Source organism: Narcine bancroftii, chromosome 13 (genome assembly GCF_036971445.1).
Source record: "Narcine bancroftii isolate sNarBan1 chromosome 13, sNarBan1.hap1, whole genome shotgun sequence".
Lineage (NCBI taxonomy): Eukaryota > Metazoa > Chordata > Chondrichthyes > Torpediniformes > Narcinidae > Narcine > Narcine bancroftii.
In genome coordinates, this window is record NC_091481.1 from 43,109,370 (window position 1) to 43,126,757 (window position 17,388).

General features: G+C 42.4%; 1 protein-coding gene across 1 annotated transcript in view; it reads right to left on the reverse strand.

Moving 5' to 3' along the window:
* The window catches only part of cfap54 (cilia and flagella associated protein 54), a 1,315,566-nt gene that overhangs the window by 60,159 nt on the left and 1,238,019 nt on the right, over window positions 1–17,388 (reverse strand). The window contains exons 61-63 of the mRNA XM_069909968.1: window positions 12,649–12,750; window positions 9,732–9,870; window positions 7,752–7,955 (exon numbers count right to left, since the gene is read on the reverse strand). Coding sequence (XP_069766069.1) covers window positions 7,752–7,955; window positions 9,732–9,870; window positions 12,649–12,750 — 445 coding nt within the window. The remainder of the gene's footprint in view (window positions 1–7,751; window positions 7,956–9,731; window positions 9,871–12,648; window positions 12,751–17,388) is intronic.

Consider the following 17,388-nt stretch of genomic DNA (forward strand, 5'->3'; position numbering starts at 1 on the left):
CGACTGTGTATTGAGGTACCCAGCCACCCTAAAGGTATCGTTGCCAAGGGGTACAAGAAAAATTTATTTCAGATCCAAAGGAAGCACGTGAATTCGCTGAAGGTTTACCTGCAGTGGGAAACAAAGGAGAAATAGATTTTGAAGGAAAGATGTTCTAGATTATACTTATATGTTGTCTTACCTTTCTTGGTATTTAAATTGTTAAAGTACTTTTTTTTTAAGGGGTTAACCCAAATAGCTATAATAGTTTTATCTGTGACTTATCCCGGGGAGCTCGGTTGATGGAGAGGGGATTAGATGGGTGCCGGTGGCACAACCTTTTGTTGTGGGGAATGGTTGACAGCTGAAGGAGGCTGTCAGCAAAACAGGAGGGTGGATGTAATGTGGAGCAGAGGTTGCATTGGGAGGATTATATGGGATTAAGGGGAAATATGACTGTGAATGTCTTTTGCACTTGGTTTCATGTTGTTCTGATCAGTTATTTGAATTATTGTCTTTGTCTCCCCTTTGTTTTTTATTTGCGTATTCTCATGGCTTGGGTGGATGGGATCAAAGGTCGGACGGTAAGAGATTGGGAGTGCGTGGGGTGGTGGTAGCGAAGGGGGAGATACTTTTGGAAGAACCTGAAGATAATGAATAAGACCATAAAGGTAGTCTCTTTTAATGTTAACGGCCTAGAAAGTTCGGTGAAACGGGAAAGAGCCTTCGCACACATTAAAACAAATGGGGGTGGATCTGGCCTTTCTTCAAGAGACACATTTAACTGAGTGGGAACATAAAAAGTTAAAAAGAGAGTGGGTGGCCCAGGTTATATCCTCCTTGTTTGGCTCAAAAGCAAGGGGAGTGGCACTTTTAATAAGGAAGAGTGTTCCAGTACAGGTGCAGAGGGTGACTGCAGGCAAAATGGGTAGATTCGTAATGGTGCACTCTCAAATATTCTCAGAGTCCTGGACACTAGTTACTGTGTACACGCCCCCAATTTTGATGATGAAAAATTTATACAGGACATTTCCCTACGTTTGGTGGAGGAAAATGAAAATATTTTGATAGGGGGCGACTTTAATTTATGCCTGGATCCTGTATTGGACAAGTTCACAATATGTATAACTAGGACTAGAGAGGCGAAAGCCACCATTGACTGTATGAGGGAGTTGAATTTAATAGATGTGTGGTGTAGAATGCATCCAAGAGAGAGAGAGACTACTCATTCAACTCGAAACCACATGACTCCTACTCGAGAATAGATTTCTTTTAAGCTTCAGCTCATTTAGAGGGTAGGATCATGGAAGCTGAGTACAGAGCAAGACTTCTCTCAGACCACTCCCCCCTGGTCTTGACTTTAGACATGCCAGATAAGCAGGACACAGCATTCAGGTGGCATCTTAACACTTTGCTATTGAGAAAGTCGGAGTTTTGTAGCTTTATAAGATCTCAAATAAACAGTTTTGTGAGGACAACTGCCCCTCTAATCCAGATAAATTTCTTCTATGGGACACCCTCAAGGCATACTTGAAGGGTCAGATAATTGGGTATACGAAGATGGTCAAGAAAAACTATATGAGGGAAATGGAGGAATTGGAAAAGGACATTACCCAATTAGAGAAGGATTTTCAGGAATCAGGCCTAGAGGACCATTACAGAGCTCTCACAAATAAGAAATTGGAATATAACACGCTTCAGATGTATAGTATGGAAAAGGCTATTATGAGGTTGAGATAAAAATATTATGAGTTGGGGGAAAGAGCTCATAAGGTACTCGCGTGCCAGTTGAGGGCTGAACAAGCCTCTAGAACAATTAATGCAATACGAATGGGGAATGGCCAGATCTTGTACAAACCAAAGGAAATTAATGAGATCTTCAAGGAATTTTATGGATTATATAAATCTGAATTGTCTGGAGACATTAATCAAGAGGACAAGTTCCTGGCCAGATTAGACCTCCCCTGCCTGAGCCCAGAGGATTTTTACAAGCCCTGGCAAATAGACTGGCATTGCATTTTCCAAAATTGATAAATAAGGATCAGACAGGCTTTGTGCAGGGAAGGCAGGCAGCAGATAATATTGGCAGATTGCTGAGTGTTATACATCTGGCACAATAAAGGGTCTGGCCATCTCCTTGGATGCAGAAAAGGCCTTCGATAGACTGGAGTGGGAATTTTTATTCAAGGTGCTGGAGAAGGCAGGGCTGGGACCAATTTTTAAAAACTGGATTAGGGCGCTGTGTCACACGCCCAAGGCAAAAATTGTAACCAATGGGCAGGTCTCTTCACCCTTCCCATTTACCAGATTTAGTAGACAAGGGTGCCCATTCTCACCAGCTCTCTTTGTGTTGGCAATGGAACTGTTGGCAGAAGCAATTTGTCAGAATCTACCCATCAAAGGTTATAGAGTGGGCCAGGAGGAACACAAAATTAATTTGTTTTCTGGTGACGTACTGATATATTTGACAGACCCTGCAACTTCTCTGCCTAAACTGCATGAGTTACTGGAGGACTATGGGGAACTCTCTGGGTATAAGATCAATTGGGATAAGAGCAAGGTGATGCTACTGAATGAGGGTAATTATATGAACTACTCTTTGCAGACGATGCTGCTTTAGTTGCCCATTCAGAGCCAGCTCTTCAGCGCTTGACGTCCTGTTTTGCGGAAACTGCCAAAATGTTTGGCCTGGAAGTCAGCCTGAAGAAAACTGAGGTCCTCCATCAGCCAGCTCCCCACCATGACCATGACTACCAGCCCCCCCACATCTCCATCGGGCACACAAAACTCAAAACGGTCAACCAGTTTACCTATCTCGGCTGCACCATTTCATCAGATGCAAGGATCGACAACGAGATAGACAACAGACTCGCCAAGGCAAATAGCGCCTTTGGAAGACTACACAAAAGAGTCTGGAATACAACCAACTGAAAAACTTCACAAAGATAAGCGTATGCAGAGCCGTTGTCATACCCACACTCCTGTTCGGCTCCGAATCATGGGTCCTCTACCGGCATCACCTACGGCTCCTAGAACACTTCCACCAGCGTTGTCTCCGCTCCATCCTCAACATTCATTGGAGCGCTTTCATCCCTAACGTCGAAGTACTTGAGATGGCAGAGGTCGACAGCATCGAGTCCACGCTGCTGAAGATCCAGCTGCGCTGGGTGGGTCACGTCTCCAGAATGGAGGACCATCGCCTTCCCAAGATCGTGTTATATGGTGAGCTCTCCACTGGCCACCGTGACAGAGGTGCACCAAAGAAAAGGTACAAGGACTGCCTAAAGAAATCTCTTGGTGCCTGCCACATTGATATCGCCTCAAACCGTGCATCTTGGCGCCTCACAGTTTGGCGGGCAGCAGCAACCTCCTTTGAAGAAGACCGCAGAGCCCACCTCACTGACAAAAGGCAAAGGAGGAAAAACCCAACACCCAACCCCAACCAACCAATTTTCCCTTGCAACCGCTGCAACCGTGTCTGCCTGTCCCGCATCGGACTTGTCAGCCACAAACGTGCCTGCAGCTGACGTGGACATATACCCCCTCCATAAATCTTCGTCCGCGAAGCCAAGCCAAAGAAAAGGAATTAGTAATTTAAAGTGGCCACAGAAGGGGATCAAATACCTAGGAGTTAACATTGATAGTGAATTTAATAATTTATACAAGTTAAATTATGCCCCCTTGCTGGGAAGAGTCGAGGAGGTCTTAAAGAGGTGGATGCCCCTGCCTATCACTCTGATAGGCAGAGTCAACTGCATCAAAATGAATGTGTTGCCAAGATTCCAATATCTTTTCCAAACATTGCCTGTTCCATTGCCCCAGGGTTTCTTCAAACAGTTATCACATCTGGTTAGGAGATTTCTTTGGAATAGTAAGGTACCAAGGGTCTTGATGGAAAAATTAACATGGGACTATAGTTTAGGCGGATTGAGATTGCCGGACTTCAAAAAATATTATTGGGCGGCTCAGTCGAGATACACCGCCTCCTTTTTCATGGAGGAGATGTACCATCCTGGGCTCAAATTGATCAGCACCCGGTGGGTGAGAAGATAGCAGAGGATTTTATTTATAAATGGGACATTAAATTGTTGACAGGGAAGAAGTGCAGCCCCATATTAAAACAAGTGATTAGTATCGGGTCCAAAATCAACCAGTATTTGGATATTGAGATGGGGCTTGTCCCCCAAAATGCCCTGGACTCTGAATATATTAATACCACTGACAGAGGGTAACAAGATTCTGGACATCTGACTCCATTATGGAGTCAAATGTATAGAGGACTGTTACAAGCAAGGGCAATTAATGTCATCTGAACAGCTTAAAAATAAATATGATTTACCGAATAAAACATTCCACTGCTATCTTCAAATAAGGTCTTTTCTATGGGACGTATTAGGTCCAGGTATGGTCCTACCTCATTGCAGTAGCATAGAGACCCTGATTCAAAGGGGGATCGGCAAGAAATTAATTTCAGCAATGTATTCCTGTTCCAGTCAGAGGGACCCAAACCGGCCTTCATAGGTTGAGACAAAGATGGGAGTCGGACTTGAGCATTACAATTGATGAGAGGTGCTGGTGCGACTTGTGCCGGAAAAGCATGACCACGGTCATTAATGCAAGGTACAGGCTGGTCCAGTATAACCTTTTGCACCAATTGTATATAACGCCACAGAAAATCAATAGATCAAAACCGGAACTCCCGGATCAATGCTTTAGGTGCGGTGTTGCAGCCGGGATGTTTGTACATGCACTTGGTCATGTGCCAAGGTGAGGCCCTTTTGGGTAAATCTAGGCCAACTCCTGGAGAAAATTATAGGTGAACAGTTCCCTCAGGACCCGGAGTTGTTCCTGTTGGGAAATATATTGGACATAAGATTTATAATGAAGCTGTCCTAATTTCAAATCCTGTTTGTGTTAATTGCATTGGCGGTGACCAGGAAGTGCATTGCAGTGACTTGGAAGTCCGACTCTATTCTTAGTATTGAGCGATGGAACAAGGAAATGCAAAGTTGTATTTTCTTGGAGAAAATAACTTACAATCTGAGAAACAAGAAGATTTGGCAGCCATACATGGACTACGTAGGGGCATAGAAGTGATTGTTCTATCGTTCCCTGCTGCGGCTCCCTCTCTCCCGCACTGATCCCGATCAAGGAAAGTCAAGAATGAGCAGCGACCCGGAAGCCGTCTGTTGAGCCTTGATAATCCCTGGTTCTTTTTTTTTATTATTTGTGCTCTTATTCGTTTCCTTAATGTTAATGAGTGTTATTTTTATTGACATTGTAGTATGAACAAATTGTTTAGTTTTATAGGTGGGGGCGGAATGGGGTGGGTAATGACGTGGGCTTGTATGTACAGTCATAGAGAAAAGGAGTACATATACATGTATATGAGATTGTGAACTGCCATTGTTGGCAGGACGCAGTATATGACTGTACAGGCCTGTGTGAAAAATTATAAATAAAATATAAAATAAAAGATTATATCTTTTTTAGATATTATAATCAAGGTATAATGAGGATCGGAATAATATTAATTATCTAATCGATATCATTTTAACAAACGATCACATTTATGAGTGAAAGTTGAAATTTGTTGTATGGTGCATTTATTTTAATTTCTCTTTTCTTCTTTGGCTTGGCTTCGCGGACGAAGATTTATGGAGGGGTAAAAGTCCATATCAGCTGCAGGCTCGTTTGTGGCTGACAAGTCTGATGCGGGACAGGCAGACACGGTTGCAGCGGTTGCAGGGGAAAATTGGTTGGTTGGGGTTGGGTGTTGGGTTTTTCCTCCTTTGCCTTTTGTCAGTGAGGAATTACATGTTACACATATGTTATCATATTGCCTTGCTTTATCAATATAACATATATGGATCATTATGTTAAACTCAATATTTTAAAAAGAAAGATAGATCTGGAGAGATCAAGTTTGGGAACTTCTGCTGTCTCTTTATATGTCTGACAGTGGTAATATGCCCACTCAGTATTTCACACCATTCTGAGTTTGCAGAAAAGGAATTCTAAAGCTTCAGGAAACCTGGCAGAAGCTCAAACAATCTGACAATTCAAATTGAAAGGATCACTGAGAAATGAGAAGGGATCGACCAGTAGGATGTTTCCAGAATCCTCTGTTTTTGTTTCCGATTTCCAGCATCAGGGTTTTTAACAAAAAAATGCAGTTTCAAACCAACACAATTAATTTTTACAAATAAAAACAATGTTTGTCTGTCTTTGTGCACATTTGTGGGTATGTGAGCATGCACACACGTGTGGGTTTGTGTGCTTTTAAGGAAATGTTGGCCAGGCTGACAATCCTCAAAGTCTGCCAACGATTTGTAAAGTCTATGCCCAGCTGCTATTTACTACGAGGCAGTAATCGATAGGATGATAGTTTGAAGCAGGTCCCACTCCACAGCCCTGTGCTGGGGAACTGGGTCAGAATTGTTCCATTATTGTGCAGCTGAGGAAAGCAACCTGGAGAAACAATGTTGGAATCAGACTCTTTGAAGATGAAGCTATGAATGTATACTTAGCAGCTCAATCAGTCTCAGAAACTTATCTTTTAGATTCCAGCATCAGCTATCCGCAAATTTAATTATCTTGTTTTAAAATGACAAATTTAAGTGCATCTCACAGGGAGGTAATTATAGCTGTGGCAAAACTATCAATTACTCACTCTTGCTTGTGTGAGTGTATTTCATGGCCTCCTTCTCTCTCCAGAGAACTTGAGGCAGATGTCAATCGTGTACACTCGTGAAACCTCTCTCCTCCTCAGATTCTGACCTCCCAATGTTTGGACCACGGCCTTAAACTCTGGTCAGCACCACCATTCAGCATGATCTTAAATTTTCGAGGCTCTGAGAGTAATTGCTTTAATGGAGCCGTTAAAAACTCAGAGAGCCGGCTTTTGCTGGCAGAGCACAGTATTTGAATTTCCCAGGGGTGAGCTCCTCAGTGTCATGTAAGAGTTACAAGAACAGCAGAAACTATCATGAAAGAGAGAGACTAAGGAACTTCCATCCCCTTGGTCTGTTGATATAAAAAGAACTGGGGAGAATGTACAAACTCCGTCCAGGCAACGCCGGATTCGAACACGTTACTGACACTGTAATAGCATGGTGCTAACTGCAATGCTAACTCTACCAACTCTTGCTGGCATTTGTTCAGATATATTTTTCAATTCAAAGCAAACATTTTTAGGCACAGTATAGCACTTTATCTCAAAGCATTATGGAGATTATGTTTTCTTGCTTATAATACAGAGAAATTGGTGACCGGTGGAACTACTGAGGTACTACTTGTTGCTTTTATTGCACAGAATGAATGGGCAGGTCAGTGGAAAGAAGATATGTTATCCTAGTTAGAAAGATTTATGCATAGACGGGAAATTAAGGGTGATGGGGAACAGGCAGGAGGGTGGAGATGACTCCAGGGCCAGATCAGCCGTGATCTTATCGAATAGCGGAGCAGGCTTGATGGGTCATATGGTTGACTCCAGCTCCTGGTTCTGAGGTAACTGAGCATCAGGAGCTCACGTCTACTGTGAGTCAACACACATGATTAACACTGAAGATTACAAACAAATCTTTCTCCTGCATAGATTTCTTATCGTTTCCATCTCTCTCTTCCCCTGCTTCTGAGATTTCAGCAATTTGAAATTGTGTGCCTTCCCTGAAGATTTTGAGAGCAATTAGTACCACATGCTTTTCACAATTCCACATATCTTTGTTTCTTTTGACTGTCAGTGTCAGGAAGTAAAATGCCAGATAACTTACCCGGAAGCAGGTTGATGTTGTATAGTCTCCGGAGGTGGTCATTGTAACGCAGGAGATGGACTGAGGTCAATTTCTTTGCAGCCTTTCTATACGGGGCCATTATATCTGGAATTTCAAATGGTCCTGCTGCATCTTGCTTCTCTTCCCCTTCTTTCACTTTCTTTCCTTGAATGTTGGCTAAACTTGGCAACAATTCATCATGTTCTATAGAAGGAGCATGTCCAACAAAAAGATAAGTTTTATGAAAATATGAAACTGAGAATTTTATATTCTTTCAATCATTTTAAATGACTGTGAATAATTTTTAAATAATTTTGGGGTAAATTTGGTAGGCCTTTGGTTAAATTATGAAAGCTGAGGAATCTTTGTAGTGATAGTGGGGAAGGAATCAGAGAACACTGTAGCCCAGAAATAGGCCCTTCAGTCATCTCATCTGTGCCAAAGTGTCATTCTGCCAACCCCTATTGACCTGCACCCAGGCTGAAGTCCTCCACACAGACCCTCCATGAGGAGTGTCGGGGCTCAGACTGGGTTTGCTGGAGTTACTGTGAGAACTCAGACAACCTGCAGCACAGGGTGCAGGACACTATATGCATTGAGATCGATGGATTTGAAGGTTGTGGGTGATGACTAACAGGCAGTGAATACAGTACATTTTGGTTTTCTTTGCTGCAAGTCCTGAATTGGCCCATGTGCCCAATGTCCTGATGGTCCTTTATCCCCAACATCTTGTATGGTCCCTATCTCCAACATCCTGAGTTTCCCCCATCCCCAATGTACTGAGTTGCCCTCATCCCCAGTCCTGAATTGCCCCCATCCCCAATGTCCTGAATTTCCCCATCCCCAATGTCCTGAATTTCCCTATCCCCAATGTCCTGAATTTCCCCTATCCCCAATGTCCTGAGTTTCCCCTATCCCCATTCTTGAATTGCCCCAATCCCCAACATTCTAAATTGGCCCAATGCCCAGAATTCGGAATTGTCCCCGATCCCAAACATCCTGAATTCCCGTGTGGTCAGAGGTCACTCCCCTTTAATATCCTTTCCCCTCGAGCAACTTGATGACCACAACTTTACCCCCATCCCTTGAGATGGGTGTTAAATCCACCCACTATTGCCTTTGAGGAAGGAGATTATTGTATCCAATCCCCATGGGATTCCAGATCAATCAATGAAGTTAATACTTAATGGCCATCTGGTATAATGTTTTGTAAGTTAGTCATTTCAAAGACATTTCAGATTGGACAATAAAAGATGGCCTTCCAAGGAGTGCCCAGATTCTGAAAAAGGAATAAATAAATCAGAAGTTCACAACATTTATTTTACATTGTAACTAAAACACAATGAGTTGCCAAGTTGGATCTGATTGGCATGGCTCATCCATTTCCATTCCGACACTTCCTTGATGAAGCTCAGGAGACAGAAGAAGGAAATTCTTTTGGAGCCATCGGCGCTCACACAGTTTCTGGCATCTCCACCAGAAGTGATAGGAAACACACACGGACCAATGCATTCAAACAGCTTACATATTTTCAGTTAATTTTAATTTAATTTAATTTAATGTTAATGATACAGTACAGTAAAAGGCCCTTCTAGCCCATGAAACCTGTACCACCCATTTACACTCAATTAACTTACTAACCTGCATATTTTAGAGGGTGGGAGGAAACTGGAGTAAGTCATGGGAAGAAGGTATAGGCTCCTTAAAGTACAGTGCTGTTCTGTAATGGTGCTGCACTAACTGCAACACTAACTGTTCCACCCAGGAGCATTGTACTTATCTGGCTTCACGTCAATTAAATGAAGGTAGTCAGATCCAAGGTCTGGTCAGAAGCAACAATTCTGTTAATAAAGTATTCATATGGAGAAAGGTAATGACTTTCCAATTATGCCAGACATCACGACAAATGACATGTGGTAAATCTGATCAAACCCAAATCATAATTACAATCAGGCAAAGAATGTGCATGAAAATTCTCACCAGTTTGGTAATCTTGGTGTGATGCTAAAATGTCCAGAAGTACATATTCATTCAAATTATTTTGGATATTTTCCATTTCTTCTGCATTAATTGACCTGTCCCTTGTTAGTTCCTGGGAACTGTGTAGGACACAGTTAACCTAAACAATAAATAATTTTTGTGCATAAGAACCAAAGTACTAACTGACAAAATGATGGCACTTTTCTCGATTAAAATCTGCTCATCTTTTCAGATTTTGAGAATTAATTTGTTGTATTATTTTTAAATATTTTACCTTCAGTATTAAAATATAATTTTAATATTAAGCTTCAAAAGAAAAAACCCAATGGAGAAAATAGCAAACAATTTAATCTCATTTTCCACCCATGTATGAAGATTGAAACAGCAGCAGGAGAGATGATTCAGCCTTGTGTCTGCTTCATCATTCAATGAGGTCAAAGCTACTTTAATGCACGAAACTATCTCCCGAGTTCCTTAACATCTAAAAATCCCTGAATTTCTGTCTTGTATTAACGCAGCAACTGTCTACAAAGGTTTCCACCCTCTGGCTAAAGACATTTATCCTCACCTCTGTCCTGAATGACTGCACCAGATTTTCACTTACAACATGACCATTTCATTTTGAAATGAAATTTATGTTAAGCCATGTAAATTGTCAAAACAAGGAAATAAAATAAACAAGACAAGCTTGGAATTTTCCAACAAATGACAATAGTGAGAACAATAGAATAAAGAACACTACAGCCCTTTGGCCCATCTAGTCCATGTCAAAATATTATTCTGTCTAGTCCCCCTGATCTGCACCCAGATCATAGTCCCCCATAGCCCTCCATTTCATGTGTCTATCCAAATTTTCAAATTGAGTCTGCATTCCCCACTTCAGTTGGCATCTTGTTCCATATTCTCACACTCTGCGTGAAGAAGCTCCCCCTCGTGTACCCCCTAAATATCTCACCTTTTACCTATAACACATATCCCCAGGTTAATCTCAAACAGCAGCCCACTGGTAGGCTACAGCATTCTTCCATGTGGGTTTTTAAAACTATTAAATAAAATACTTTAAATTAGATAATGATGTGTTTCTCACAGAGCTTCCTTTGACATGAAAATATTGTCACTGGTGGGCCATGGCAATGTTAGGATGGGGGCCAGGTGGGTCTTCAATCAAAAAAGTTGAGAACCACTACTTCTTGTCTCATCTAACAAGTCGAAAAAGCCAACTTGCATTCACTTTATCTATTCCCCTCATAATTTAATATACCTCTATCAAATCTCCCTCATTCTTCTACACACCAGGGAATAAAGTTCTAACCTGTGATTCAGTTCCTGAAGACCCGGCAACATCCTGGTAAATCTTCTCTGCATTTTTTCAATCTTATTGATATCTTTCTTGGAGTTTGGTGACCAGAACTGCACACAATACTCCAAATTTGGCCTCACCAATGTCTTACACAACCACCATAACATCCCAACTCTTCTACTCAATACTTTGATTTATGGAGGACAAGAGGCCAAAATCTCTCTTTACAACCTTATCCACCTGTGACACCACTTTCAGGGAATTATGTATCTGTACTCTCAGATCCCTCTGTTCTATTGCACTCCTCGGTGCCCAACCATTTACCATATATGTCCTACCTTGATTCATCCTCCCAAATGGCATAATTTCACGTCTATATGAAATTCCATTTGTCATTTTGCAACCCATTTTTACAACTGGTCCAGACGATACGAATTCCAGAAATATGATCAGAAGTGGGCCATCTGGCCCATCAACTCTGCTCCACCATTCAACGTAATTATGGCTGATCTGATGATAGGCTCATCTCCACCTACCTGCCTTTTCCTCATATCCCTTAACTTCCCTCGTATGGAAAAAAATCTATCCAATCTTGTCTTAAATATATTTACTGAGGTCTCCTCCACTGCCTCAATGGGCAGCAAATTCCACAGATTCCCCACACTCTGGAAAGAGCAATCCCTCCTCATAGAACCATAGAACATTGCAGCACAGAAATAGGCCTCCTTGGCCCTTCTAGACTTAGTGACCTGAACCCAGTCCATTGCCCTCCTTATCTCTCCCATCCATTCACCTGTCCAAATGCCTCTTAAATGTTAAAATTATGCTTGCATTCATCACTTCGTCTGGAAGCTCTTCTCTGTCCCCATAACTATCTTTGATGATAACATGTTCTCAATGTCCATTTCCTTTATCTCAGGTCTCTCTTTGTCATGAGAATGAAGAACACCAAACAGCAGAGCAAAAGCCATGCCCTTCAGCTCACGTGATGCCAAATTAGGTTACATGTTTGCTGCTTGTGTCTATCTAGAAGGTTCTTCAATACTACCACCATTCCTGGCAGTTCATTCCCAGCATCCACCATTCTCTGTTAAAAAAAACTTGCCCCGCACATCTCCCTTCAACTCCATCCCCACCTCCTCCCCCAGAGTGTGTGACATTTTCACCTGGAGACAAGATTTTGACCGCCTCCTTTATGCTCCTCATAATTCTTTAAAATTCTATTCGCTCCCTCCTCAGCTTCTGACCCCTCAGGGAAAACAATCCTTTCTTTACAGGTCATGCTCTCTAATCCAGGTGACATCCTCTTGTGTACCCATTCCAAAGTCTCCTGACTAGAATTGTGCACAATATTCCAGGGGCAGCCCAACCAAAATTTTACACGACCTCTGCATCACATACCCCATCATTCCCATCCTGTCTACTTGTGTGGCCATGACCTGGACCCCCAGATCTCTCTGCACAGCATTGCTTTTAAGAGTCTTGCCATTTGCCGTCCAATTTTACCTTTCTAAATCTTACAGTTTCCCCCAACCTTTTTAGAGCACAATACCCAGCAGTCATATTCTGTCACAGTATTCAGACTGTTGCAAGATTGCTCTGAGCATTAATACTGACCTGATTTGCAGCTCTGATTGCGACCCATGCCAGAATTTTATATTTTGGAGGCTGCTTTAAAACAACTTGTAATATTTCTTTCAGTCTTCCTTGCCCAGTTATCTAGTTAAAAACATAAAATTATTGAACTTAATAATTATTTTGTTTCAGTCTATCAAACTTTAGAGTCTAGAAATTAATCTTTACATAAAACATGCACCTGAACCAGTTCCTACACCAGTTTACTTCGGATGCATATATTTATTTACACATCTTGTTTAATAGATGCCAATCGCAAACCTTTTTCACAAATACCCATTTATTGGAAGAAGTTTCAGAAGTCATACAAACGCATTGAAATCAGAATCAGAATTTATTGTCATGAACAAGTCCAAAATTCTGTGTTTTGCGGTTGCATCATCGTACAAACATTCATATCATAAACCATAAAACGTAGAACACGACAGCACAGTACAGGCCCTTCGACCCTTGACGTTGTGCCACATTTCCTTTAAAAAAAGTACTAAACCCTCCCTACCTGGAACCCCCCCCATTTTTCTTCCATCCATTTGCCTAAGTCCCCAATGTCCCCAATGTTTCAGCCTCCACCACCATCCCGCACAAGGCCATTCGAGGCACCCACAACTCTCCTAATGTCTCCCCCCAACTTCAAGCAGGTATAAACTCAGTCCCCCCTCCAATGTACTGGATGAAGACAGAAAAGACATCAAAAATATTATATATTACAAACCCACCTACTCTATTAAAAGAAAGAAAACTAACCAAAAAAATACATCTGAGCAGCTTATCCTGAGGGTAACATATAATTTGTAACACTTGATTCATACCATGAATCAAAAAACAAAGGGAAGACTATATTTCATCTGGAAGAGTGAGAACATCAAATCACATTAGAAACATTTACATCAAGTGAAAATAAGACAGAAAAGGTCTTTATTTCTTTGGTTTTTATAATTAATGCAGTACAATGAAGAAAAGGGAACAAAATGTTCATCCACACTCTTAAGTAACTGACCATTAAACCTGTACTCCAACCTTCTGCTTTGTCCTTCCAAAATGCATCACCTCACACTTATCTGGATTGAAATTCATCTGCCATTTTTTCTGACCAACTCTACAACCTGTCTATATCCTCTTTGCCAAACTTCAGCTCCATCTATAACTCCTCCAACATTTGTGTCATCTACAAAGTTACTGACCCATCCTTCCACCTCTTTATCCAGGTCATTTATAAAATTCACAAAGTGCAGGGGTCCCAGAGCAGACCCTTGTGGAACTCCACTAGTCATTGACCTCCAGGCAGAATACTTTCCTTCCACTACTACTCGCTGCTTTCTTCCTATAAGCCCATTTTTTTTTATCCACACAGACAAGGTTCCACTGATCCCATTCTGGATGAGTCTCTCACAGTGCCAGGATAAGGTATTGCGGGGCCTGTGGCATTAATTTTAAAGGGGCCCTAAATTGTACCAGCTGGAGTATGCGCGGTAAGGGCGAAGTGTGATGGCAGCTGGCACATGAGCAGGGAGGGGGAAGTGTGACTGAAGCAGACCCCTGCCCCAGGGACATACTGACCCTGTACGTACATTTTGGTAAGTTTGAAATATTCTTAATTATTCTTTATAAAATCACTATATATTCAGTGATTTCCAGTGCTGTGTCCATGAGAAGCACTGAAATTGCAGCCTCCTGCCCCATTAAAAATTACTTACAGATTTTGCACTTACACTGACATTACAATTATACTGACATTACAACTACTACACGTACACTGACATAAAGTTACACTGACATTACACTTACCTTGATATTACACTTATATTGACATTACACTTACACTGACATTACACTACACTGACATTACACTTACACTGACATTAGTTACACTGACATTAGTTACACTGACATTAGTTACACTGACATTACACTTACACTGACATTACACTTATATTGACATTACACTTACACTGACTTTAGTTACACTGACATTAGTTACACTGACATTACACTTACACTGATATTACACTTATATTGACATTACACTACACTGACATTAGTTACACTGACATTACACTTACACTGATATTACACTTATATTGACATTACACTACACTGACATTAGTTACACTGACATTACACTTACACTGATATTACACTTATATTGACATTACACTTACACTGACATTAGTTACACGGACATTAGTTACACAGACATTAGTTACACTGACATTACACTTACACTGATGTTACACTTATATTGACATTACACTTACACTGACATTAGTTACACTGACATTAGTTACACAGACATTAGTTACACTGACATTACACTTACACTGACATTAGTTACACTGACACTGAAATTGCACCTCTCCCCTCCCATTAAAACTTACACATTTTGTTAAAACAAAACTTACTTACAGCAGTGGCTGGCAGCTGGCTCAATGTGGAATGAATGGCTGTCTTCATTACCCATAATCCCCATGCAGCTGGAACATCATTGCATTTCTCTGGCGCTGATAGAGTGCATGGGGGAATTATGGGTAATGAAGACAGTTATTGCTCGGGCATTGAGTCATTGCTGCAAGCTTCTTGGGTGGTCCTGAAGCAGCCCGATCAGATGCTGGAGCAGCGCTCTGGTAAATTCCAACAGCACTGGTGCCATGTTAGGAGTTAGATGGGATGGGATGGGATGGGGGCCTGGGAGCGAGGCGGACAGCCAAGGTGAGGACAGTGGCTAACCTTTAAGGTTTAATTATCCTTTAATCGGGGTTATTAACACAGACTATCAGTATCTCATAGCCACTGCATTAAGATGAAAACAAAAATGTTTCCCATAATTCACAGGAAGAAAACGCCACATTAATCTGGCCCTGGTCTCTTGTGGGGGATCTTGTCAAATACTGCCCTGCCCTCACCAATTTCTTTTGTTACCTCCTCAATTAGACTCATGAGGCATGATCTTCCCTTCACAAAGCCATGCTGACTATTCTTGAGTACTTCTCCAAATGCTCATGAATCCTATCCTGAAGAATCCTCTCCATTAGTTTACACCCCACTGACATAAGACTCGCCGGTCTATAATTCCCAGGATTCTCCCTATGACATTTTTTAAACAGGGGGACTATATATGCCATTCTCCAATCCTCTGACATCTCCCCTGCGGCCAAAGAGGATTCAAAGATCATAGCTACTGCCCCAGCTATCTCATCTCTCAGTCCCCTCACAGCCTGGAGTATATCACATCCATCCCCGGGGCCTTATCAATTTTTTTTGGTAATATTTTATCATTTTAATATATTTAACAATCAACAATCATACCAAATACAAAACATCAAGAGAACCCCTCCCTCCACCCCTCCCCTCTATACAAGTCCTAGTAAACAGAGAAAGAATGAAGAGAAAGAAAAAGATTATCCCTTGTCAGTGCGTACAGTAAAACATATGCAGACCTGATAATCCCAAATGGTCCAAATCTTTACAAAGGTCTACAGGCTGGCCAGTAGCAATCATGACCCTATATTGGTGGTTTTCTCTAAATAAGGGTGCCAGATTTTTAGGAAGGTGTTATATCCCTTCCTGAGATTGTATGTAATCTTTATCCGGAACCCTTGGGGGATAGTGTGTTCTGAATTTTTTTTTCCGGATTTCGGATAGCCCACCCGAAATGTGCTGCCTATCCACCCCCACTCACTTCCAGTTGCCTGGCAATCTCCCCCAACGGCTGTCTCCCCCGACCACCAGTCCCTCAGCTGTCTCCCCCCGGCCGTGGCTGCCTAGCCGCCGGTCCCTCGGCTTCCCGGCCGCCTGCTCCGATCACTGATCCCTTGGCCACCTGTCCACCTGCCCCAACCGCCGGTCCCCCAGCCGCCTGGACACCTCCCCCATCCGTGGTCCCTCGGTCGCCTGGCCGCCTCCCCCAACCTCTGGTCGTTCGGCCGCCTCCCCTGACCACCGGTCCCCCGGCTGCCTGGACGCCTCCTCTGACTGCTGGTCGCTCGGCCGCCTCCCCCGATCACCCGTCCCTTGGCTGCCTCCCCCGACCGCGGTCCCTCGGCCGCCCGGCCACCTCCCCCGACTGACGGTCACTCGGCCGCCTCCCCCGACCACCCGTCCCTTGGCCGCCCAGCTGCCTCCCCCGACCGTGGTCCCTCGGCCGCCTCCCCCAACCACCGGTCCCCACTTGCCGGATTTTGGAGCTTTCCTGATTTTAGGTGTTAGATAAAGGATCATATACCTGTATCCCCTTATGGTATCAGGCTTCCAAATGTTATTGTTCAAAGTCATTGGAATAAGTTTATTCTGTCTTAAAGGTGTCCTTGGTGACCATCCTCTTTTCAGTTCAGAGCCTCCACAAATCTCACCCTAATCATGTTTTAAAATGGGGTCGTCAATCCTGTATAATTCCAGAATTATACATGAAATCATTATACACCTCTTTCAGAGAGTACAGTCCAATTTGTATCCAGGAGTGGGTATTAATCCTCTCAAAAAATGAAGAAATGAATCTCATTTGCACCACCAAATAAAACTTTTTGAAACAAGGCAACTGGATGCCTCCAAACCTCTAATCCCATGTTAACCTTTCAGGGATATTCTAGGTACCATACAGTTCCAATAAATTGTCTGACATGCTTATTAAGGGTTTAAAAAAAAAAGGTTTGAGGTAGTGGAAGGGGAAAGGACTGGAAAGGGTTCTGCAATCTTGGCAATCTGTTCATCTTTAAATGGCTGACCCTA